Source organism: Simochromis diagramma, unplaced genomic scaffold (genome assembly GCF_900408965.1).
Source record: "Simochromis diagramma unplaced genomic scaffold, fSimDia1.1 OVJJ01000387.1, whole genome shotgun sequence".
Classification (NCBI taxonomy): Eukaryota; Metazoa; Chordata; class Actinopteri; order Cichliformes; family Cichlidae; genus Simochromis; species Simochromis diagramma.
In genome coordinates, this window is record NW_024387152.1 from 1992133 (window position 1) to 2019513 (window position 27381).

Here is a 27381-nt window from a genome sequence, read left to right on the forward strand (position 1 = left end):
AAGAGGGAAGTATGAGATCATCTTTAGTTCTAGGTTACCTTGCAATGTCTCATCTATGCACTCTACACAAAAAAGATTAAGCAATGTAACAGAATAAACAATAATATGGACCTACAATTACAGTATACTGTTCAGCACTTTATGCAGCAGCAATCAATAGATAACTAACATTAATTAAATATAGTGTTTGAAATAAACCCTAAAAGCTACCTCACGAAGAACATTTTCTCCTTGCATTTAATCACCAGCATTGACAGAGAGACTGCTGTGATTATGAAATCCACAGCAGGCATAGCATACAGGTTTCATTTATATGTATACTCCTACAGCATTATGATTTCTATCAAATAAAGATAACATAATCAAATGAAATTCATTATAGGAATTCAACTTTGAGACTTCGGTTGATTATTAAGTTGTCCTTGGCTCTAAGAAACAAAAGACCTAAGGGTCAGCAATAAATCAATGCAGACCTTGTTTCCCCTAGGCTATTGAGCCACTTGGGGTGTAAAACACTCAAAGGCAATGAGCACTTGAAAGTCTGGAGCTACGGACACATTCTGCTCACCAATTATCCTGTCTGCGTGCCTTCTAAACACTGCATACCAGATATGTTTGGGCCTCTTTGGCCAGTTATGGAGACACAGATGCTAATGACACCATATTTTCTGAACTGCATAGACAGAGGGCCTCTGGCCATCACTTCTAAAACACATGCCACACAGCCTGCACCACCCACACCACACAGACGTGTTATTGACGACCACTGACAGCTCTCCTCTTCACTCGACTCAGGGTGGCTGCCATAGGCAACAAAGCAGTAAATACAACTTGTCAAGGTAACATAACTTACTGATAATTGCTTATCACTTACTTACACTTGTTAGTGAGGATGAAAACCATATTAAGATTTGTTCATTTAACTGATGCAATTTCTCTAGCACTGGCAACCTTGCAATGTTTAAAACTTTTTAGGGTGCTGACCAGTGAGGCGCTGACTGACAACCACCTGTCACATGGATTGATGTGCCCAGCTGGTGAGCAAGAGGCAGGATAAGAGACGGAGCAGAAGGAGCATTGCATACAAAGTCTCATTGTCAAGATAAGAGGGATGTGGCTGAGACTTGAGCAGAAGGTTTGAAGGTGATAGAAAGATGAGGTAAGATAGACGGTGGAAGGGAGGGCAGATTGGAGAAGGGATGAAGGAAAAGGTGACAGGAAGTGATAGTACCTTAGATATCTTCAAGGTGACTCAGCATGACAGATCATTCCTGAGGGTTTACTACTGCAAAGAGAGAGACAGAGAGAAAGAACGATTGGGAGAGGGAGAAAAGGAGAGAGAGAATTTCAAGGTGCAAGAGCTCTTTGCAGATGTCCAAATACATAGTAAATCACTCCGAGGACCTGAGGGTACTCAAATGCTTTTTGACTGAATCTGTCTCCCAGCCCAGCGGCACCAGAATGACTAAAACATTAACAGAAGTCTTCATGGTAGCGGCAGTAGCTCGCCCATCCCCCACTTGCAACTGCACAATCCCAGGACTGTGCAAACATAAAGCCAAACCAAAATGGCCTCCGTTCAGATGTTGTCCAAATGCATGTTTTGTTTGAAACCACGGGGAATATTCAACCTGGAAGACAAGCTTGTACACAAACTATCTATTTAGCTGTGTGTCCCCATTCCCATGAGTCATGGCCCTGGCATTTTAGTAGAGGGGTCTGTGTGTCGAGTTACAGGTGTTCTTTTTAACACGGCTACTCAAAAAAGAAAAAAGAAGAAGAAGAAAGAAAGGTTTATGGCTCTTTTTTTTTCCTATGGAGGCCTAAGGAAACAGCAGCGACATTGGGCTTAAAACCCAAGTTTAGACCTAGGATGTAATCACATTTATAGCACAATAACAAATAAGGTTAAACAGGCTACTATGAACTCACAGCAAACACTTCCTGACATTTCATAACAGCAGAAATGCTGATGAGTAGACAAATTAATTCTGAATGAAAACATGAAAGCAATAGCAATATTTTATTTTAATATGTTCTATAGTAAACATACAATGAGGAATTACAATAAATATAGATAATAAGAAAAAATGAAAAGTACTTCCAAACTAAATTATAAGTGGTCTGGAATCATAACTTGATTTTACTTTTTTGGTTAAAAATAAAGGGAAAACACTGAATGCTCAAGAAGAGGTTTAGTGCAAAACCATTATTCAGATATGCAGTAACATTAATGTATCTATTCTTATTGCTCATAAATGGCTGAGTAGGAAAATGAGTGGTAGTGAAATGAATAAAATTCTTTCAACAGTTTTATTGGTACAAAATTACAGCTCTCCAACTTAACTTCATTGAACTGTAGCTGGCAAGCTTACTTATGAGAATGAATATGTTCTTGTTATGTATGCTGTTTAAACTTGTTGAACGTTTGAACATAAATTTGTTGTAATGCACATGTAATATCATCACTACACCACTGCATCACCATATTGTCTCCTCTGACCTTCAAATAGAGAAAATGACAGATATAATTAATTCTAATAAAGCGAACATGAATAGGTAATATAAACCACAGTGTCTATAATTAAATAGGCTTTACAAAATTATATCCATAATTCAAGTCAAATACATATAACAGCAATAATATGAAGAAGTTTGCATATTTATTTAAATACCTTCAGACTCAGAAAGAGAAACAGCAATATTACCACAAAAGAGGGAGTGAAGCTCTGCAAAGGCAGGGCTGCATGTGGCTCTCTGCTGCCTTGATGTGTGTGCTTGCCTGCCCCCTGGCAGATACAGCTGTCACTGCAGTAACATGTCAGCAGGAAGAAAAACCACTCCCTAAAACTGTATTCCACGAAAAGGTACTGCTCACCCATACCCACCCGGCAATTAATGCCATCAACATTATTTGGGGGACCATGTCATGACTAATCATCTACTGATTCAGGAGTGATAGAAAGAAACATACCGTCTGAAACTTGGAGAAGTTTTTCTTTATGAGGAATGGGACTCTGAATAAAAAATATATGATGCATAATGGAATTCAGAGCACTGCAAAAATGGAAAAATCTTAAGTGGAGACCAGATCATGTGAATTTACGTTTCACAAGTTTTACATTAGGACTCACTCTAGCCTAGATACGCGTAAATTAAACCAATACATTCCTAGTCTCTGACTTTGTGTATTAATACATGGAAGAAATCTACTGCCATCCAGCTGAGATTAGAGTCTTTTGTGTTCAAAGTAGCATGTCTGGAAATGTCTAAATGTCAAAACCTATAACTGCTAGTGCTGATGCAAAAACTACACATGAACAGAAAAAGGTTGAAATCTGTCCTGGGGATCGGTGTTTTAACGATGCATGGAAAAAGGCAGGCTCACAGCTTTAGCAGCAGCACCATGACATATCTGAATGCACACTCTTAAGTTGTTTTTAAAAAGCCAATAAAATGCCTAGCTAACACAAGGCAATACTTGAGACACACATGATGCAAGACAACACTGCTTACAAAGTTAGTTGTTTTCAAATCACACTCACAGCATGGAACAACTTTATTCTATGTGACAGCCCCTTTTAAACAAAGTCTGCATGTTCACAGGTACACTAGCTGTAATGCAGTAGGGTTAGATGTGTTGTTAAACTACCCTCTGTCACAAAAAGATGCTGTGTGACTAAACTGCAGAATAGCCCACGTTGAGAGATGATGTGGAAATGGGTACTGCATTACAGTACCTCAGGCTAACTAAAGGTGGCAGCACAGCACCTGACACAAGAGTTGGATGACCGCTCACCATCAGTACATCTTTAATGTCTGAGCATAAACCCACCAGAACCACAAAGATCCACTGTAGATGATCAGCGACTTTGGTGAAGAAGTCTTCTCTGAAAATATAAGAAATTTTACAAACGCATCCAGACAACAACAATAAGCTCTTTATACATAATATGTAGAGTCTGTACAGTAGTTCCTCCTCATAATTATTACAAAGTGAAAAATAAAATTACAACTTCCACTTCTTAGGTAGTGGTTCATGCACAGCAACACCTTCCCGTGATATATGGTCACAGGGCAGGACATACTGAAGGGGCCACTGCAGATGAACATGCTTCACTGCATTCATTTCACAATGCTTAAAGTCAGCTCAGTACAGAATGACATCACTCATCCAAGACCACTGGAGCAGAACCAAAGCCTGTAGGGCTATTCAAATTAATTAACAAATGACCTTAGATTACAGGGGGAGTCACAGATCACACAATGGAGGCATTTATCAATTCAATAGGCATGGATACTCTCACAGGATGCCTTTATATTATTTCTACGCACTAAAGGCACGTACTCCTTCATACTGGTGCAAATAAGACACATTCTTCAATATATATAGTTTAAATAAAGAAGCTATGGGATATTGCATAATTTGCTTTTGGATTTCGACCATTTCAATAAAGACATGACTTGTACTAGAATGCCTCAGCATATAAAAGCATCACTGGTTGTTTTTCTATTTGGAAAAAATCCCCAATAAAGAAGCAACCAGGAATCTCGTCACATTGCTGTCTGATAAAATGTGAAATAAGCTGCAGACAAGATGGCATTTTCTTTTATTTCAAGAACAGACTATATCGGAACCATCTCAGAGAGACAGGTCAATTTCGGGGTTTACTAATACAGTCCCATGGACAGGAGATAAATCCCTGCTAGGCAACAAAAAGCAGATCAATAAAGAAAGCATGTAAACAAACCACAGTGTAAATGAAGCTGAGACAGATAGAGAATGGGGAAGTGAGAGTAACCAACAGTGCTTCGAATAAAGAACATCGCCAGGGACTGAAAGAAGAATAAAGGGCGGAAAGCCAGGGGGACCGTCAGGGTGGGAGTGCAAATGAGGAGAAGAAGATGCACAGCCTTGAAGTACAGAAAGAAACAGAGAAAGAGGCAGAGCACAAGTGTGGGGATGGGGGAAGTGAGAAATTGAGGGAGAGGAAAAAAACGGTAGTGTAGAAGTGATTTATGGTAGTTGTATAATTTTCTACAATGCTGCCCCCACACCAATGCACCCCCTCCCCCCCTTGCTACGGCTCTTCTTGCCTCCTCCATATCCCACCCTCCCACTAGGGTGTGCTCCTCCTCACTGTCACAGCGAGGAACAGTCCCTGACCACACCAGCCAGTGATTAAGATTCTGCAGTGATGCGACTGCAGCACTTCGCAAATGGAAGACTGGACATAATTTCCCTAAAATGCTGTTTTTTATCACCTATTTCCCCTTCATCAGCTTGCCGCACACGATTGATAGCTGATGGCACCTCTGACAACTTAACGTTTTTATGGCTAGATTTATGGGCTATCTGCTCCTCTCCTTTTACAGCTCAAACTCTGTAAAAATGCTTATTTCTCAGATAAGGAGAGGGAGGGTGTGTGTCTATGTGTATGGAATGGTATCACACCCAGCTAAATGTATGTATGAGAGAGAAGGGCCCCTCTCACTGCATTGCAGTCGAGATCTGTGCTAGGCTTCCAGCACTTTATGGCTACTCTGAGACTGAAATTACCTCTGCATAGCACCATGGATTAAATAATGTCTCACTTCTTAGACACAACTAGAACTCTGATCACCTCATTAGCAGCAAACATTTGCTGTCATCCTCCTTCAAGGAAATAATAAACACTTGAGCACAAATAGAAACTCTTCTTGAGTCCAACGATATGCTTATTCATACACAGACAATTTGCCCACAGATACAGGCCTATAATCATGTCATTTATTGTTTTAACAGGAGGCAAAATTGACAGTGTTGCAAAATATTAACAATAACAAACACAGACACTCTGTAACATGTTAATCCTCTCAACCTTTATATAAAGAGACAGAATGTCTGCATCAAAATACCTGGTGCACATGTAAAAAAAAAGAGTCCCATTCCTTGGGTCAGGTTGCAACAGGATTAAGTTAGGTTAACTTTGAACAGTAGGAGAACAAACCCTTGTTGAGTACTTGTGTGAATGCATTTGCACATGCAGATGGATTGTAAGTGTCTTAAGTGTACTGGGGGCTGGGGGGAGGAGAGGTGGCTGCTGGACTTACTGGGCTGCAGTGGACGTGTGGCCGCTGCAAGTTCTCCACCCTCTCTGGATTTACAGCCAGTAAGGGCTCCCAGTTAGCCTTCTCCTCTCCTCACTGATGAGCCTGGCAGATCCCAGACAGACGCCCCAGGGGACTGGACGGTGACAAGCAATGGGGGAGGGAAGCACACAGGGCGATCTGGAGGGAAGGATAGAGAAAGAAAGGAAGAGAGAGAGAAACCCAGTTTGATGAGATCAGTGATTCATAGACACCCAGGAGGACATACCGTGGAATGGGGTAATACCACACATGTTTTAACTGGGCTGGCCCATAATTCATTAGGGTTACCAAGGCTACAAGGAGCACCTTAGGAGATAGGCCTCAGAAATAATCTCTGCATGTTGCTGGATGCAGCCCATATAGAGTGAAGATTAACATTCACAGCTCACCATTACTGGAGAGGACCAATCGTGATGATTTCTGCATATTTCCACATCAAGTCACAGGTTACTCTGCAGCTAAGGGTGTCAGTGGAATTTTTATGACATGAAATATGTAACTGGAAAAAGCACAGTTTTAGGGAGCTTAAATTCCGCCATCTTCCCATGCTATAATTCCAACCCTAACCTCTTCCAGAAAAAAGAAATATGCAAGTTTGCAAATACCACTGTGCTTTGAGCACAAAGCACAGCGCTCAAAACAAGGGAACACTTGGTTAATCTTTGATTTTAGTGTGATTTTGAGTATGTCTGTAAAGATTTTCACCATGAATATTTCATTCAGATGTCCAACTTGATTTTGGACACCTTAATTTTATGAGCAGTACAATAATAACTGAACACTAGGAGCAACAAGCTGGACCAGCAAAACGAAAACAATAACCTCACACACTCTAATCTCTGTTGATTAAGGTCTTCTAAGAAAGCTGCCACTTTTATATGGACCCTATGCAGCCTTTGTCTTAATCATCACATTTCATCTAAAATACAAAATTATTTGCTTGGATCTCAGCACAGCACAGAATACTGCAAACAATATAAAACAATATGCTCTAAAAAAAATTAAATTGCACCTACAAAGAATTTACAGGATTTGCTTAACACATTACTATCATTTTTTTAACTACTCAATATTTGTAATTGTTGTCTTTTATTGTGCTTTTCTCTGCTGTATCCATTTTATTCTTGCTTAAAAAAAAATCCTCAGTCTCGAACTATTTACACAAAGGTTATTTAGATATGTATAGATAAATAAACGTTTGTAAGACATTATAGTGAATCTGTATATGTACCAAAAGTAAACATTGCAATTTCTCATCTGAGTATCAGTGCAAGACACTGATCTCTGCCAGTAGCCACTAAAACCATAGTTTTTAATGTAGCTCAAAACAGTCTTGAGTCCTCACTGAAAAGTTTAAATGCTTTAATTACTCCCAATAATTGCTATCACTCCCTCTATTTTGAGTTTTATAAGGTTTCAGTGAACAGGTGAGGTTGGATTGTGACCAATTCTGTTTAAATTCAAGCCATTTCTGTATTTAAATTATTCTGGTTCCTCATTTCCATGGGATGGTGGTCCTGAACAAGTCATTGTGCTTTTACTCAGCACCTGGGAGGTCCTGCGTGACTGTATTGCATTGTGGTTTATGATAACCCGATTTCTTAACATGGCCCAAGCCTATTGACATCATACTATAAATTCTGCACTAATATTAAGACAAATGCTGGACTACCAGGTAAAAGAACTATGACCTCAGCGCAGTAAGAACTATTTATCATTTTTAAAAAATTTTATTAGAGGCCTATTAATCACATAATGCAAAACATTGGTCTCTTCTAAAAGGCCACAAACTGTGTTATTCATTGAAAAATGGTCTCTTTCTGATTAAGCAATCATAATGCAAGCCCTGGATGCCCAGATTTCATAAATCACTTCAAACATATGTGGCATTTAATTAGACCCCATTAGCAATGAGCAACAGTATGTGTATGACGTGCATGTCGGGAGGCACATGCATATGTCTCTTCTCACATTTTCCATGGTCTGCTCTTTAGGATGTTCCTCATTAGTGTGAATATTAATGCAACCAGAAAGGGGGGGAAGAGGCAAAGAAAAATGTAAAAGGAATTTGGAAGAGCTTTTTAAAGGGGCCATTTCATCAGAATCGTTATTTTTTTGCGGTTCTCTGAAGGCTCGTAACTGGCGATCTATGAAGAGAGACGTGCCGCAGTGGGGCTTAATTTAAAACCAGAAAGGTCACTGCACCAGGAAAGGTCCTCAGCTCAGCCAAAAATATAAAATGAAGAGGAGAAAAAGAAAGCAGTGGGGGAGGAAGAGTGGGCCAAGAAAAAGAGCAAAATGAAAGGAGATTAGAGAATGCCAACAGGGAAGGGGGGAACCCAAGCAGGAGGAAACACGTTCAGATAATTTGGAATGAGTGTTATGGAAGGAAGGACAAAAACTCTAAAGTACTGAGGAAGGAGAAAACAGAGAGGATAATGAACTGAGTTGCAATTGAACTGGAACAAGTTTTTGTTTACTTTAATGGTGTTTTTGCAAGTGATTTGTTATAATTGTGCACAATTTGAGGGAAAAGTACTGCATCAACACATAGTGAAGGACTGCCAATCTGTCCAACAATCTGTGTTGGCAGAAACAGCCCTCCCCAAGCCTTTGCTGAATTAGGCTCTCCATGCTTTGGACTTGACCAGAGTACTAATGGTCAGATGGGAAATTAGCTTTGCCATATGCAACTCAGCAAAAAACAAAAAATAGATGCAACTCTGAAAACTGTGGCTCCAGTTCAGTCTGTCTACGTGAGATGTTGTGTCTTGTTAACAATAATAAACCACTAAAGTGTCCCTCCCCCCAACACACAGGGCATTCCACAAACTAAGATTCTGGTCTTCAATCACTTCTTTATCTATCAGCTCACTTTAATTGTCCACTGGGTTTTTGACTGCACCACATTACATAAAAGCACAGTGGGGCCTCATGGCAGTAGCACGACAGCCTATGATGTAAAGCCTCGCGGTTTGCACAGATAAGACGAGTTCAATTTTAATGTTGCTAGCACACCGAGACGCACCAGGCTCACTTGTAAAACAGAATGCCCCCTTCGCTTGTAAACGCAGCAGCCCAAGAGGAGGAAAGAGATGGGGGTTGGGAACGCTGAGGTGGGGCTGAATTAAAACGACGAGAGGTATTCCACTTGTCCAACTCCAGCAATCCATCCAATGGATCAATTTTTTTTCTCTCTCAAATTCCCAATCCACTCACCATCTCTTTTAAAAACTAATACCCAATTCCAATCACAGCTGCAGTAAAGCATATCTTGTAAAAGGTCATAGTGTGACCTCCGAGTTCTCTAAATTGGATGCTGGTTGTCCCACTTTTCTTTGAAATACCGCACAGCCTAATATAAAAGTGCCCTGTGCACATTCACATTACCAGTGGGACCTGCATCCAGCACATCAGTAGGTGTTCACATTGATGTGAAGTGTCACAGCACAGAGAATTTTACAAGATATTGGATGTTTTTGTTGAGGGAAACGCGAACCAGAACCTAAACATAAACTACAACATGGGGGCCCAGGAATTACTCTGGGATAGGTGTATCTGTGTGTGCATGTGTGCTTGCCATAGGCAACATACCGGCATATAGTGGAGCATCTCTCAGCAGCCAGCCAAGGGAACTGATCAGATGGACGATCAAACACTAATCATTCCCTCACGGCCCATACCGAGTAAAGCTGTCATTAATTTTGCGGAATTACATCAAATCTGAGACATTCTTTATGTGGCCCACGGCCTGCAGACAGTTATACGACAGGGACTGCTGCGCTAAGCAGATGGGGCAGCTTGGCCGTGCATACTAAATACCACCGTCCCCCATTTCTCTATCTCCACCCTCCCAACACTCTACCCTCCTTCTAGGCACTCTGCTTCTGCTCTTCTTTCTTTGTTTTCTACCTTGTAATGCCTTTCTTTGACTATATCTTAAAACAAGACAACATTACTTCAAAACACAGTAACTACCATTATTAAAGTCAAAACTGCCCGTATAGTTTTAAGTAATACCCAGCCAGAAAAAAAATGCCGCCAACTTATATTCTGTTTTATTTCCACGCAAGACACGCTACCCATTAACTTAGTATGATGAGAAAATAAATTGTTTACTGACATAAATCTTTAATGTTTGTCTCTTGGATCTTGACAACTCTAACAATTTGCTTGGCTATACACAACAGAAGGTCATAATCCCATTTGAGGTTTCCTTGGCAACTGATTACTGCTGAAGGCTAGTTGCAATTTATGACTAGTGACACATACCTGCCATTCCCTTTGAATGAGACATGTGGTAAGCTATATTCAGACAAACCACCTCAGGTAATAAAACTGCAGTAGCACTCAGGGGCTATACCATTTTCTAGCATTGAGAGAAATTCCAAGCCAAGCTGCTAGAAATCAGCAGATGACAGGGATTAAATTTGTGTGGAGTACTTCCACAACAGATAAATAAACAACATGTTGAACGTTTTGTGCCAGAACACTATTTTTTCCCCCAACCTAACGCCTCAAAGTGTGAATGTTAGCCATCTCCTCCCAAAAAACAAAAAAAGAGCTGTAAATTCACACGGTCAGCATAACTGCATGTGTGTGCAAGTTTGCAGGGTAGAGGTGGGATGTTATGATAGGCAGAGGAGCCATAACAGCAGGCAGCCAGGTCAAGATCAAGCAGTTTCATGGACAATCCACTTTAAGTCTAGCCTCTATTATGGTGAAGCCTTCACACTCCTACTGCACAACCGTCTTCTAACTTTACACAACAATGACACTTCAAAGTCAAGGCTATGGGAAATCAGACACAACACTATCATAAAATAAAATAAAATAAAATAAAATAAAATAGGGTGGCACAAAACCAGCAGAAATAAGCATATAGAATTAATTCATAAACAATACTTATGCTAGTATTTTTGGTATATCTGATTTTTCTGTGTTCCAGGGAACTCGTAAGACATCCACACTGAATTATGTTGAAGAATTCAACAGAAGAAATCTTTTTCTTTAATAATACCTAAGGCTAAACACGCATGTAAACAGTGGCTACTGAATAAGCCAGTCATCACAGTAGAACCTATTTAATTATCCCACTGTGAGAGCGAGCCACTATTTCCATCACCACTTTGCTCACACAGGCTCAAGCACACTATTAATCCACTTAAACACAATTTATAGGGTCTCAGCATTGACTGTCCGTCGGCATAAAATTACATGAAGCATCCTTATAGTGTCGTCAACAGACTAAATTAGCCAAACTGGACTTACTAATTGAGGAGGAGTAAAGTATTGTGTGACTGGAGTGTCTCATCAATGAGCAGAGATAAATAGGCTGGCTATGGGCAATGAGGTGACATCAATAACTATAATAATACAGGCTGAGCATTATTTAACTTGTGGTTGTGGAGGACTAATAACCTTTAATAGAGAATGCTAACTTTTAATTTCCATTTCTGTTAAATAGGTTTTTGTTATTGATGGCTTTTTGCAGTTAAAGACTTATTTGCCATTTTAACTCTAATTTAAATTTAAATCATTTAATATAATCAGTTCAACTAAAACCAGTATTTTAATGTTTTTTTATAATTAAAAATCTCAAAATAACACATTATGAACCCAGAGAGACAATACTACTACTGTAGCCTTGAGACCTATCTGCACAGCCATATTTGCATTTCTCTTCTGATATATCTGCAAAATTCAAAACTATGAATTAAGGCAAAGCTAGAGATGGTGAACCCAGGCTTTGTTTTTAAAATTTGCAGCATAAAGAGACAGTGTACCCCCCCCCTTATCTTGTATCTAATAGTGAAAGGACAAAAAGGCTGTGATATATTTTCATTGTGGGCTTAAAAGACCGCACTGTGTGTTTAGACTTGCATGTGTAATTCTGGTTTTCAAGATGGTATACTGCCATCTGCTGCCCGGCACTGTAACCTCGTCATGTGCTCTATTTGTCCTCATGTTTCAAGACGTTGTGGGATGTCAAGCTTATCCTAAAGAAACTGCCAAATTGGGGCGCTTCCAAAATGCAGGATCACTGGATTATTTTGGACAAATTTTTTTGGCTAAAATCCGAATTCCCCTCCATCAAATCTGGAACGTGGGCTGACGTCAGAGGATCTGCTGTGGTTCCTGATTTTCCTCATCAAAGTACAGATAATACATGAAGTGGAAAAGGCTCCCGTGGGACACTGATTTAAATTAAAATAAATAGGCAAAAACTATACAACCTGTAATACTTTACCATCAAATTAAATAACCGTCATAGTGCGAAGTCTACCTGCATGGACAATAATGCGCAGATTTGTTTACAGCGCAATGTAGCAAATATTTATGAACTCGAACAATCACTGCAAATAAAAACATCCGTTTTCATTATTACATCCGCTAAGAGTGTCTTCCTCTCATCGCAAATAACACACACTCTTTCCATTGGTGAACGAGCAGGACAGCCGCGGTTTGGCAGATATCCGATGCGAAAAACAACGGCGGCCGATGAGACGCGTCAGATTACATTCAGCGGATCTGTTAGTCTACTGTGAGCCTGGGGGTTGTAGTTTAAAAAGGAGTATCTCGGCATAGTTTCAGCTACATCGTGAACAACAGCTCCCATAATTCCACGGTGCAGAAGAAGCTGTGGTGCTTGTGTTTTGCTTTGGCTTTTTTGTTGTTATTTCGCGTTGTTGGTCCAGCTGAGCTCCGTGAGGAAAGCGAGTCTGCATCGGCCGTGTTCTTTCGTGGGTTTCTTGAGGACTGTCAGTCCGGTACCTCGCACGTAGAGGGCTCATTTAGACCGTCTGCAGAGGGCTGAGGACCGTAAAGGTAACAAAGACATCAGAAACGGGTCGAGATAATGTGCGCAGATCTCTTTTGGTAGTTAACAAAGCCCTGCATTGTCTCTTATTATTTGCATTTCCATCAAATTAACAAATATGACTAACGTGCACGGATTCAGGTCTGTCCGTAGTGCCTGTGTTTGTTTGTTTGTCATCTTAAAGCTTTCATCGACGGGCATGACACTGTTTTCTTGACATGTGTTGGGCCTTAAGCCTCGTGCCATGTAAAACGAGTCCACGGAAAGCTATTTTGATCACTGGTGTATTGTTTTACGCACTGTCTGTATTTTATCTTGTCCGAACGGATGTTTGTTTGCAAACATCCGTTGGGTGTTTCACAAAAATAGAAAACTTGTATCATCTGTGATTATTGACTCTACCACAGGGAATAAATGTAAAGTACAGAAAGTTAATCCAAGTTTAAAGAACATGCTCGCTGTAAATCCTCATTGGGTTTATAGTGCACTTGCTTTGTTTTTGTTCCTTTTGAAAATCTCATCATGCTTGTCTCTGCTGCTCTATTAAAATGTATATTTACCATGTGTTTCACCCTGTTTGTGTAACAGTGTACCATCACATCATAAATGTTGCCTATACCAAAGTTATTACGCCACACACAAAAATAATGCTTTCTGTAGGCAAGCAGTGTGGTTAACTGCAGGGACACCACAAATTCGTGGGAAGTAACCTCTAGTGGAATCGGAGCCCATATCCTGCATGCTTACACGTGATGCTGTATAATAGCAAATGATTTTGAAGATGACTGAAATAGCCCCTGGTGACAACCTGTGTAACGTGTCATGTTGCCTTAAGACCATGCTGTCACTGAGGATTAGTTGTGCATCGGTGCTGTTTCCTTAAGTGTGCACTCAGTCTAGATCTTACACTGAACAAAAATATTCACACACTTGGGGCCTCTTGTTTGTTCAGCAGGGACCACCTCTTACCTATATTCCAGAAATTGCTCTGTAATGTAATGTGTAATGTAACTGTGCATGTTGGTTTCTAGGTTGATTTGGGGTTTGTTTGTTTTTTACCTTCTTTCTTGTAGGTGCAATAGAGCATTTGTTTTGTGTTGCCATGGACAAAGACTGGCAGGTGGAGTTTAGAAACGTGGGCTGCAGCTACTTTCCTGAGAGCAGAGTCGACTGCCACTACACGCTGAGCTCACGGCACATATGGGCCAGTAATGATTGGATAGGGCTCTTCAAGGTATTGCTAGTCTGACGAATTTCTGGAAAAGCAACTAAATAAATAATATCCAACTGGAAGTTAACACTGTGCACACATTTTCTTCTTCAGGAGGGATGGACATCAGTAAAGGAATACCACACCTTTGTATGGGCGCTAGCCCCGGCTGACTACCAAGAGGGCACAGATGTCAACTGCTGTGTTCAGTTTCAGGGTATTCATACCTTTGTTTTCTAACTGTGTTTACCTCCCATAGTCACACAGGATCTGTACTAGATCAGCGCATAAAACCTTCAGCAGGAGATTGATGCCTCTGTAAAATGAATTGCTCTGTTGTTTACAAAATGCTAGCGAATCACATGCTGAGTGGAAGCAAATGTTTATTTCTATCTTAAAATAATTCTTCAGCAGAAAAAAGGGGAAAAAATCCTGTGCACAAGACAAATATCTAAGTTGGTTTCTAACAGAGACACTCTCTGTCATGGTTTGAATTCATTTCTTTAGTAAGCAGGAGGTTGAGTAATGAGGATGACAAAGACAATGGCCCAAAGGCTGCTCTGCTGACTGCTGCTGCTCACTGGAGAATACAGTGTTCACTTTGTCCTGTGTGTCAGGGGCAGCTGATAAGCCTGATTGAGGGTGAGGGGCACGTGTGCAGCAGGTGTGGCATTGACCCCTGGTAAAGTGATTTATCGCTAACTTAAACATACTGTCAATGTCATTCTTCAGTACAGAGAAAGGAAACTAAGGAAAGTACAGATGGTTCCTTATCAGCAGCAATGCTGTGATTTAAAAAGAAGGTCGCCTCTTCTGTGACCTTAGCCGGTGCTCGAAGTTGAAATACAGCTCATAAACTTTACCGTGTGTCATTCCCTCTGTCTGTTTTCTATCTTGGCCCTTTGCTGTAGCCGTATTGTGAAACAGTAATTCTAAGTAAATCACTCCAAACATGAAGCTATGGTCTGTGTGAGATAATGATATTAGATCAGCTTACTTTATAGGCTGGAAGGAGTCACAGAATAAGGCTGACTGCTTTGTGGTTAGTGTGGGAGGCAGGAGGTGTATCATCATCAGTTCCAGTATGCTTGGTTAAAGGTGCATGAAAAGGAAGCAGATTCAGGTGATAGTGAAAGTCTTAACGTTATGCAAGTAGCACAGCTGGTCTGAAAAGCAGTTATTTTGCTCTCGAAATTTGTAAGCCTTCAACTTTATGAGCGACAGTCTTATGCGAAACAGTGATTGCTGATGTGTTTTTATGACTAATAGCTTTGCTTATATTGGTAGATAGGCTGTAGTCAACAAGATTTATGAAGTGGTTACGTACAAAATAAAGAAATGACCTGTTCTGCAAGTGTCTTTTAACTCAGCATTATCATACCCACTTTGTGCTCTACATTTTAATCAATCCAGTCCTGTTGGGCCACTTAAAATATCTTTATAGAACTGTTATGTTATATTTGTTGCAATTTCTCCTGCCCTCTTGGCCAGCTATCTTTTGAAGAAGACGTTTTTACTGTCAACGATAGTTTTTACATCGATTCATAAAGGACATATAAAAGTCACTTTGCCAAAAACTGATTGTAGCTTCTACTTTGTGACGGGAATTTTCTTTCTGGCACATAATGACTCGATATCCTTCATGGGAGATACGTTTGACAGATTATAGGCCAGCAAGTCATTTACAGCGGTTTAAATAGCAGGAAAACATTTTTTGGCAGGACAGCTGAAAGCATGGACCGCGTCATTAACAGGATGTTTGTTGAACTGATACTAATTTCTGTGGTTTCAACAGGACATAGCAGCATCGCACAAACAGTCGAGGCGACTGAAAAGCTATTTTATAATGTGATAAACAAACACGTGTTGTTTAATGAGCGTTTAGCTTGCTGGAGCTAGCTGTTTTTGACACTACAGGACAAAAGCAGAACATACAAAGTTGTTTAACTGCTTCTGTTACGCCGACGATGTTTACAACAAACATATAAATAAATGGCGCAGAGAAGCTCAACTCGCAAAGCGCTTCAAGTTTTACGTGGAAAAAAAGCACCAAACTGCCTCGAGAGTCACTTAAAACACCTGTTTAAGACTTTGGCCAGCTTAGCTAACCAGACACGCTCTGTTATTTCAGGTTTTTCACAAATGATACAACAAGAATGAATAGACGCTTACAGAGCTCAGCCCATGGGACACAGGTTACATACAAGACGTCATCGTTTTGTCGCTCACCTGCGGTGAATGGCCGCACTGCTGCCACTAGTGGCCACAAGCTGTATTGCAACATGTGAACCTGGTGTTACTCAATTGAAGTATTATCAGACAGTTTCTAAGACTAAATGAGAAGATAGCTTTATTTAATAAATGTTTTAGTTTAGCAGTGGGCTTAATCCAAGTTTGCAAAGCTAGGCCATTTTAGACTGCAGTAAGACAGATGACGAATTAAAGGCCATTAAGTTTACAGCGAGTAGTTTTTACTTGAATTTGTCACCCGTGTATTTTTAGTTGTCACAGTAGGGGAGGAGCAGGTCAAAGTAATGTTTTCCTAGTTCCATTAAGTTTCCTATTTCATGGCAATAAAACAGAATGTGCAAAAGGGGGACCTCCCCTAGGTGGAATACAGCCATTATTCATACACTTTCCCTACTTTGACAAGTCAAAATGTTTGAGGTAAAAAGGGTCTGTGAAATGGATTTTTGATGGCAAACACATCATCTTAACCAGCAATATAATACAAATAAATGTATTAGACTCATAGTTCATATTTACCAGAACATTAATTTAAATTGTGATTAGATGTTCCAAAATTATAGGTATGTAATTTAGACAGACTAAAAGTATAATGGGAAGTAGGGTCTAAATGAAAGCATGGCTACTTTGAAAAACAATTATTCTTCTCTGCAGATTGTAATATAACCTTTTGCTTTTTTTTGCTTTTTTTTAAATCACTATTTTAGCTTCCTACCTACCCAAGCCCAGCTCCCAGGAGTATGAGTTCGTATATATTGATGCTAAAGGGAAGGTGTGCTCTCGCAGCTCTAAATTCACTTTTTGTGCACCAAAGCCACTTGAGGATCTGGTGACTCTTGAGGAAGACTCCCATGGAGAGGAGGCAGGCACAGATATGCTGCTGGTAGTCCCCAGGGCTGAGCTGCTGCAGGTGAGTGGATAAGATACTGCATGGGAGAGTGTGTTTTCAGTTTTGCAAAATTAACGAGTGCTTATAAAACACATCTGCTGGGGGGGGGGGATCAATACTCTTGTTTACTGCAGTTACACAAAGACGGGCACACAATCATGCTGCTTGCTTCCTCTGTTCTCTGTCTTGTTAGAATCGACTGCAGGAATGTCTGCGAGAGCGCGCTGAGCTTTTGCAGGTGCAGGAGGCGGTTAAAGAGCAAAGAGAGAAAGAGAATGAGGAGTACAAGCGAGCGAGAGAGGCCTGGGACAGAAGACGCAAAGAGCTGGAGGGTGATATCGCCAGGCTTCAGAAAGAGCTGAACCAAACTCTAGAGAAGCTTGATGAGCTGGAGAAGAAGCAGAAGGTGATGTATGAAGCTTATGCAAATGGTGGGCACAGTCATTTGATTAGAACCGATGTGCCTGCTTCCATTTCCCTACAGCAGTGCCCTCATTCTCAGACAAAGCATTTCTGCTTAAATAATGTCCCTGTGTGTTAAGTGGAAAAAATGTAAGCAGGAGACATTTAAGAAATTGCCTGAGTTATTATATTAACACAAAAATTAAACACGCCTCTGGTCTGTTAGGAGGAAAAGGCATTAGGAGAATCACTAGCCCAGGAGAAAACTGCTTTAATGGATGCCAGGGAGGCAAGCAAAGCGCGAATCCGAGAGCTAGAGGACGACATCAAAACCCTGGCACAGAGAGCTGTGGAAAAAGAGACAGAGTTAGAGAGGTTTGACATGGTTTTCTCATTTGTCCTTCTTTTACTTTTATGTGGGTCCTGTGAATAGTTTTGATTGTCTATAACAAAATCTGTATGTGCAGAATTAAGGAAAGAGCCAGGAGGGCAGGAGCTCTGAGAAAAGAAGAGGAGAGTGAGAGAAGGAGCCTGCAGGTGCACAGTTCAAAACATACTGTGTAACATAGTAAAACATGGTCCTTTTCCCCCCCAACATCTCAGTTTTTCCATCTCTTGCCTTTTTTTCCTTAGACTAAGCTGGAACAAACAGAAAGTGAGCTCAAAATCCTGTCAAAGGAGTTCCAGGGCCTGAGGAACTCCCTCGCCCAAAGAGACACCAGTGTCCTGCAGCTTCAAAACACCATCACCACCCTCACCCAGAAACTCACCACAGCCCACAGGAAAGAGGTCAGATCATTTTTGGAAACCAAAGGACTTATTAATGAATGATTTAGCGGTTGAAACTCGACCAGGATGCTCACTCAGAGGATGTAAAGATAGGATTTTTGTTTGTTTGTTTGTTTGTTTTCAACTCGACTCTTGTTAAATGTGTTACAAGTATTTGGACATAAAATCAGAATAGATTTTTGGGGGGAAAGTGATCACTGCTACTTTATTTGGAACATGTTTTTTTGTATTTTAACTCAGCAATTATGTTTTAAAAGAATTACAAACAAACAACAATGACCATTTCAAATCCACTCTTAGATATTTTTGGGTCTGGCAATATACAGAAAATCACCTAAAGTATGAGATGAGTAACCAACATGGTTTCTTGGTCCTTTATGTACAGGCAGAAAATGAGGCATCTCTGAAAGAAATGCGTAGCCTGCGTGAGCGGCTGCACATGAGCGAACGAGCTGCTGAGGGCTTGAAGAGTGACCTCAGCTCTATGGTTGCCCAGAGGGATCAGGGGCAAGCTGAACTGCATCAGGCTCGCCTTCAGGCTGCTCAGCTCACCCTTCAGCTTGCAGATTCCAGTCTGGCCCTGAGGGAGGGAAGAGCCCACTGGGCCCAGGAGAGGCAGAACATGCAGCGCTCGGCTGAGGTACTGCATCGCTGTAGAGCATGAAATCTGGAAAATGTAGAATGTCACTAATAAATGCCACGAGGTTTCAAAGTGAAATATTCCCATGGCATTAATAACAAGTGTATGCAACATAATAAAAGAAGAAAAAATGGTCAGTTTTTAAATGCTTAAAGAGAAATCAGAAAAGGGAGATTTATATCAATATTAGCAGGTGCGACATTATGTTGATATGAAGGTGCAAGGGAGAGGGTAGCAATATATTGCTATTATACATCTGAACAGTTTGTTTTATTTTTGATAAAAATGGGTTAAGTATGTCACACCCAGTAGACCTGATTTTATTTTTACAAGTCTTCGTTTTGATTCAAAGTTGTTGCAGGGTTTTTCTCTCTCATCTCTTTTAGTATGTGTGTATTTGTAATATCTGGTATATGTAACATTCAACGTGTGAAGTGGATATTAATAATAATGAGAAAAAGAACAAAATGTTCTATAGTTCTCAAAATGGGCCTATATGGCTGGTTCTACTAAAAGTACTGGGTCACACCTCTGACTCTTTGAATTCAGGTGTGTTCAATCCTATTGCCTGATGTGTATTACATGAAGTACCTATTCTGAAGAGCTTAAATTGAGCGTGGTACCGTAATATGATGCCACCATTGCAATGAGTCAGTTTGGGAAATTTCTTCCTCAATCAACTGTAAGTGGTATTATTGGAAAGTGGAAGCATTTAGGAACTACAGCAACTCAGCCATGAAGCGGCAGAGCATGTAAAGCTACAGAGAGCAGGGGCCCCAACGCTATTCTGACCCAGTAACTCCAGAGTTTCAAACTCCCTTAATATCAGCATGGAAACTGCACCAGGAGCTTCATGGCTGAGCAGCTTCTGTAGGTGCAATGTGTAGGTGGTATGACATCGAGTCAATATTTTAGTCCATAACCTAAAGATCGAATGGCAGAGGCAAATAAATTATATATGAAGTAAATACAGTAAGTAGTAGTGTCTGTGTGTCACCCTCATAGAAAGACCATGAGCGTTTGGAGAAACTCAGCCAAGAGATGCAGGCGATGGAGGAGAGGCTGCAAGAGGAAAGGATGGAGAGAGTGAAGCTAGAGGTTGAGCTTGGAAGAGAAAAAGATTGCAACCGGGTGAGAGGAGCTGCTTCATATACATTATAGCCTACTCTGTATCTGTGTGAACAAATAGTTTTGTTTGAACTGGCAAAAACAAGGTCAAACTCAGTATGAGCATCATTTAGATGTTGGCAAAAAAAATACCCTGTTTACTTCTAGAACATCACACAAAAGTCAAAGTGTCTTTCGAGTGGTTCTAATATACCTCACCCTGCTGTTTTGTGATATCTGGCTTGTAGGTTCAGCTGAGCGAAACCCGTAGGGAGCTTCAGGAGCTGAAGGCCAGCCTGAGGGTTGCCCACAAAGAGAAGGAGCAGCTGCTTGCAGAGAAACAGGTTAGAAACATTGTCTGCCACGGTGCATGATTTGAATCAGTACTGACAGAAACTAGTTTTAAAAAGCAGCGAACGATAAACTCTGGGTGGGTAGTGTACCTATTTAACACTGTGCGTGTGTGGTGTCACAGACTTTGTGCCATTATCAGTTGCTGAGGTCTCATGGTTTAGTTTTTAAATGTAAATCTAGTTTAGTGTGTGACTATAAAGCCTGGGCACACCCCTGCAATTTTTTCTAAAATCTTTGTATTAATAATGAACGCATATCCTTACTGATATAACAACAGTAATACTCTTATTGTGAATGACCCTGCTGTTGGGAATCATCTCCCTGTGGTTGTCCTCTTGTTATTGTGCAATATAATTTGTTTACAGTGCAATATAAATCGGTGGATTTCAGGGCAGTCGGTGCTGTTGTTGTTAAAGTGCCTGCAGAGTTTTGTTGGCTAACTACTATAACATTTTCACTCTGAAGGCAGAAGTAAATATTCAATTCTTTTTCTAAATTACTGTCCAGCCTAATTATAACTCCAGCCATATCTAAGTACCACAGCCAATGTGCGGCACATGAGAAACCAAGGAAGGACTTAAATGTTCATTGTACTGTGGTAACATTTATATAATGGCAAATGTTTCCGTTGTGTTTTCACAGTGCAATAATGTTATGTAGTGCTGGTTTGAAGAGGTCAGACATTTTGAGGGTTATAAGGGTGATGACTGCATTTTTCACCACAGGAGTTGATGGAGTACATCTGTCAGCTGGAACAGAAGATGGGAACAGTTGCAAGCGCCAAGTGGAACTCGGCCCCAGTTGCCTCTACAGGTGAATTGAGCTACACATCAATCTACTGTATGCCCTGCAGATGTGAACAATAAAAGTGTTAACTATCATTCAAGAGCCACACTAAATATTGTTCAGATTGGCCTGTGTTGTGGACGACAAGAGCAGCGCTCTGAGGAAAAGTGACCGCTATTTCTTAACTAATGTTTCTGTCTGGCAGGCCGTCCTGACAGTGTGTCATCTGACTCGGAGGATGAGAACCCAGAGGCTTTGCAGATCCTCCACCCACCGACCCCCCTGGCACACTACAGCCTATGTGAGCAGGGGCAGCCTGACTCGTTGCTCCTTGCCACCCCTCCTCTCTCCCCCAGGGAGGTAAGCAGGAGGGAAGTGGTCATCAACCAGCCGGCACCGCTCTCCCTTCCACACCAGGCCACCGCTGACACTCTGGCACACAGCTCTGATTCGGTGAGACGTGCACCATAATTATATGTGATATTGAAACTGAGCTATGCCTTCATGCTGATAGCCATGCACACCAGTTAAACACGGGCAGTGGGTCGTTTGATATAGACATTATCTCCTAGTACCAATTAGGCTGCTAGTGTGCAAGTTATTGGATGGTAATAGCTGCTGGATAGATATGTGTTAAGTGTCATCCTGTGCGTGTGTGTGTGTGTGTTTTACTGTATTAAGGAGGAGGAATGCGATCCACGTGAGTGCAGAAGGAACAGCTCTGGAGAGGAAACGGCTCTTTTGTTGCCTGACCCCATGGATACTTTTCTCAGGTACAGCTTTCCACTACAAACGCGTACCCTTATATGTTTATACATGTAACACTTACTCTTTATACCCATTACTGTGAAGTGTTAATGGAGTAATACTCTTTTTCTTTTCTTTTTTTTAGCCAGTATTAAAGTATAAACTTTATGTATTTACAGAAAATTAAGTTAAAACGTTAAAAGCCAAAGTCATCCCTTTGATTTTGATCAGCGTTAGGATGGGGTACGATAGTATAGATCATAGAATACATTGCATTGTTAAAAAGTCTTTTTTACCAGTGAAAGAGAGACAAAGTGTACAATATATAAAGAAGCAAAGATTTGTGATCATTTTTCTTCTTCTTTTAAACACTGAAAATACCTTAATTCACAAACAATACCTCCATATTAACATGCACCATGCTATTTTCAGATTATTGCATTAGTAGTAACAATCTATTAATATCATATCTAATAATATATCAGTGATGAGGGCCATGCTACTGCAGACATAGTACTTATATTTTGCTAATATGTGTAGTACGGGACAGTTTTTACTCAAGCATATTTGTTCTTCAACCGCTTCCTTTTACTATTACAAGGAAGTATTTAATGTCGCAGATGATATAACAGTTTCATAAACTGCTAGTGTTATAGCCTCTAAAAGTCAGAAATAACTTCTTGTCGGCACTCAAAATACACTGAAGGATATTCTCAATAAAGGGTGTAGGATTGCTAAACACGTGAGGGATTGCAACAAATTGTGCACAGGTGAAGATTTAAGGTTCAAAAAAGATTTGCGTTGCTGGCTGCATATGGAAATGAAAATTTCTCTGAGGCAAAACAAGCCACCAGATATCACCCCGTCGTGCTGGCTGGTTTTAAACTCTAGCATCGTCTTTATATTTTATGAGCTCATGACTTGATTTGTGTGTACAGTCTTAGTCGGCAAAGTAATTAAAGAACAAAGCCGCTATAAAACTGCAGTGGGGTAAAAAGTATCGTATTTCTCCCTGGAACATAGAAAAGTATCTCAAAACTGGGGAGTGAACTAATGTATGTATGCCTGAGTAAATGTACTCCGTTACTTTCCTTCACTGGCTTCTCGCAGAAATGGTTTGATGCGTGCACAATGAATTCAAAGGTATCTAATGCACACAGACATGTGCAACTAGTTATTTATGGTGGCACGGTGAATATGACTCGAAGATGGAAGTTTTGAATACGTGGTCGTAAAAGAAGTTGAGTCAGGGTGAAGCGAGGGAGGCTGTTTGAGACACATTCGGGGCATGGGAGGGGCGAGATGGGAGGACAAGGGGACAGACGAGTTGACAGCAAGCTGTAGCAATGATTTACCTGAGGGGTGTACCGCAGTCACGGGCCAATTTTCAGCATCATTAAGGCTCTCGCTCTCCCACTCACCCACTCCTTTCGTCTCGCCTGCTCTTTCAACCAGAATGTGTGTTTCTTTCCATTTTTAACACACTCACACATCCTTTCTCTCTCCTTTGTTTCTTCCTCCAGTGGTTCAGCTGACCCCTCGCTCTGGTAACCAGTGGACACCTACCCACAGCAAGTGATCAAAAAGGGAAAGAGGGACCTTGTTGTTTCCGCATTACTTCCTATAACAAGCACAAATACAGCTTATGCTCTATACACAGACAGAATTTTAATATGCAATTATGTTGTATCTGCCATAAACCTTGTTTTTTGTCCTTCTAGATTGCTGTGTTTTTACCCTGACTGTTTTTGCCAGCGGTGGCAGGTCAACACAATATTTATGACTGACATAAGAGTGGTGCACAGTTTGAAGCAGCAGGCTTTTAGACGTGGGCTCTGGCATTTGAGAGTTTGCAGGCTGTAGCAGAATGATTTCTGTTGAATCATTGCTATGTCGAGAGCTTTACGATGGATGTTATGTCGTTTTTATGGCATTTGTGATCAGGAGTCATGACAGGCACTGTAATTATGATGTTTTGTGCAGGCCCAGCTCCGCTGGAAATCATAGCAAAACTCTCTTCCAGCATTAAATTCTCCACAGCAGCTTCGAACACTTTTCATGGCGGCATAAAGTAATGATACAGCATCATGCTAAATTATATTGCAGTAATGTAGGTCTATGACATCATATTTCTCCTCCATTTACTCAGAACTAAGCTTTGATTTGAACTTTCTTGTATGCATTAGCAGGTGATTGTTGTCATGCAGATGCAGTTAAGGTGATTTAGGGATGCTGACGCTTAGGACGAGCTTTTGAAATAGAAAGCTTATTCAACAGATTGTGCTTCAGGTCTATTTAAATAGGGACGACATGCAACTTTCTACTTGAGTAACTTCACTTAATCGTTATTATGAAATTAATGTTCATTAGCTTTACACTGCAAAGCTGCAATTTTTTTATTTATTAATGAACCTGGGTTTATTGAAATTCTCTAGCTGCTCATTCGGGACATTTAGCATCAGCCTTTATCACAGCTAGATTGCACAGAAATCATTGTGATGCAGTTCTAAATTTGTGCCTAAAATAATGAAGTAGAATCATCTTTATAGATCCTGACATCAGAATCATGGTGTTGATACTTTCCCCCAGCCCTGAGGTAATATACTGCCTAATAAAAGAAATGCTGCCTACGTTTTAATCAATATTATATGCATTTTTCATGATTTTCTATTTATAATTAATTTGAGTTATGCTGCAATTAAACTATATTCAGGTTTAGTTTGAAACAGGTGTACAGTTTTCACAGTTTGTGCAATGTGTAACAAAATTTTCCATGCTTGGCTAAGAGAATTTACTAGATACCTTGATGCTTGATTTTATCTGCTGTATTTGCACCCTATTTTTACTAGAGAAGAGTTTTTAGATGAAAAGTTGATATTGATACTCACCAATATGCCATCTGTGTCCTTCATCATTCTTATCATAACCATTACCCACGTGTGTTGTGTTTACTCACGTTTTATCTCTTTTCTGTTTTTACTTTATGCTTTCAAATACTTTAATGGGTTGTTTAAAGGTTACGTTGTTGCAAGGTATTGGTGCTAATGGAAGGGAGTGATGCCAACATCGTATGGTAAAGGTAGATGTAAAAAAATACATATGGAAGGAATTGATCCTAATGTTTAAGTTTATAAAATTAGGAGTGAAAGAAGTAAACGTCTTTCCGACGCCTCATTTACCTTGTGTTACACTACATATGTGGATGGTTGAAAGGTTTTAAGGAGCCCCGTGTTCTTTCCCAGAAGATGGCACACTAAACGTATTCTCAGTAGTCCTTGTTTGTAGTTGTAATCTGACTTTATGTCTCAAGGAAGTTATCTTTTTGTTGTTCCACTGAGATCTCCAGTACGAGTGCTCCTCATCAGGACACTGCCTCACACCGCAATAAAACTCCAGTGGTTACGGTTTGTTTTGAACTTCTGTATGTGACGGTTATCCCACATGTACACTGTGTATTTTCTTACCAGTCATGTAATGGGGTTTGGGTGGGGTTCTGCATAATAAAAACGTTTATGTATCCATTATTGGGTCTAATGTGTCTTTTTCTGGCCAATGATTATAGCAATATTTTGATCCTCACATGACATTTCACTGGTAATTAACTATGCCATTTCTTTTCACACGGCTATATAGCCTATATTCCCTTTTGGCTCATTGCCTGTTTCATATACATTCCCATTCTGGGTTTTTTCTCTCTCCTCACCTTTGACTCTCCTGCAGTCCCCCCTCAGGGCTGACTTCCTCATCATCTTCATCCTCCTCACTCCACCAGCAGAGTCGTGCTGCTCTGTCTTTTAAGCTCTCATCGTGCCCCTCTACCACACTCCCTCCATCTTAAGTCTGGGGTGACGATAGCTAATTATAAAATCAATGATGCCGGGCTGCCTAGTTTACAGCCCCCTCTAAAACCTTAACTGGGAAATCACTGTGGGATTGATGACTCCCTCACTCTTTATCTCTTTTAATTAGAAATGTAAAAGATATGAAGACCCAGAGGCCAGAACACATCTCCTAGTTTTTATGACCCCGACGCCTGCCCGCCCGCCCGCCTTCCCAGTGCTTGCTCCTCATTCCCAAATCGCCCCCACCTCTACCTGGCCTTGTTTATTTCCTCTGGCTCCCTTCTGGCACGCCCTCCATTCTCACTCTTGTCACAGATACCTTTACCCGTTTCTTCATCACTTTCTCCATTACCCTTTCGGTGAGATGGCCCGTCTGCCTTCTTGCTCGTACAGGGGAAGGTGTTAAATTTATGGTCTTTGCACATGAAAACGTTTCTCACCTTCTCCTCACCTCTCTCTTTCTCTCCCTCCTTGACTGTGATCCCCAACCCTCGGTGGATTCGCCGCATATGTAACAAATGGCAAACGTGTCCTTTTTGTCTGTTCTGACCCAACCAGGAGGCACACAGTAAATGAAGTGGTATTTCACATTATGACCCTGCACCCAGCTCCATGCTTCCAGCACATGACATATGCACCTCTCTGTCTTGTATATAGCTTCAGGTGCACACAGAAAGGCCCTACAGTTTTTTATCACATCAAACCTGGGTCACATGCACCAACACTCTCTGCCTTTATCACACCCCGAGCCCAGCACCTTCCTCACTAACTGCTGCCAGAAGCATTTGGGTTCACTGAGCTTTATCCTGCAGATCACTCTCTGAAGCCCTGCAGCTGCTGCTGGTCCATTATCTCTCCTGTGTGTTGACCGAGTTGTAGCTACAGCTCAGATGTGCAGCGGGATATCAGTGTGGGTTTAAATATTCAAATGATATTCGTTGGTATGCACACTCACGGCCTGCTTTTATGGATTCTTTACTATTTTTAATAATTGATGTCCTTTGGTTGTAAGAATATTACAAGGGTGATTTTTTTCTCACACTTTATTAAATCATTGTGAAGTTGTACCTCTAGGTGTCACATTTCCATTCTTTAATTTCAAATGAATAAGCCTACCCATCTCAAGTCATTATTTAATCAACCGTCACTAATGTGTGAGGATGAGCATATAGAAAACTAAACCGGCTCCTTTAAATTTCCCCCAAGCATGCCCAAACCCTCGCATGGGTTCCCATGGCAACACCTTCCAGGGTTCAGTATATGAGGCAATTTGATTGTTCCTTGTAAAATAGTGTATAATGTATGGGCCTTATTTTAATTCCAGTCTGGTGTTATTGATCTGTCTTTAATGATAATTAAAGCAATCATATAATTGATAGAATCTCATCTGTGTTTATCACCCTGCTCTGATTCTCG

General features: G+C 40.7%; 1 protein-coding gene across 1 annotated transcript; it reads left to right on the forward strand.

Annotated features, from left to right (window-relative positions):
* The first annotated feature begins 12723 nt into the window (after positions 1–12723).
* Positions 12724–25647, forward strand: calcoco1a (calcium binding and coiled-coil domain 1a). Its single transcript, XM_040047808.1, has 15 exons — positions 12724–12960; positions 14026–14186; positions 14277–14379; positions 17117–17319; positions 17492–17704; positions 17927–18075; positions 18168–18237; positions 18334–18489; positions 18875–19129; positions 20135–20260; positions 20485–20580; positions 21316–21403; positions 21582–21829; positions 22058–22149; positions 23647–25647. Exons 2-15 carry the CDS (start codon positions 14055–14057, stop codon positions 23672–23674), a joined length of 1959 nt encoding a protein of 652 aa, XP_039903742.1. The 5' UTR covers positions 12724–12960; positions 14026–14054; the 3' UTR covers positions 23675–25647.
* The last annotated feature ends 1734 nt before the right edge of the window (positions 25648–27381 follow it).

Coding starts and splice junctions, on each gene's coding strand:
- calcoco1a (XM_040047808.1), top strand. CDS start 14,055: ATGGACAAAGACTGGCAGGTGGAGTTTAGAAACGTGGGCTGCAGCTAC. Junction 18,238..18,333: donor GTGAGAGAAGGAGCCTGCAG/GTGCACAGTTCA, acceptor TTTTTTCCTTAG/ACTAAGCTGGAACAAACAGA. Junction 21,830..22,057: donor TGGCACACAGCTCTGATTCG/GTGAGACGTGCA, acceptor TACTGTATTAAG/GAGGAGGAATGCGATCCACG.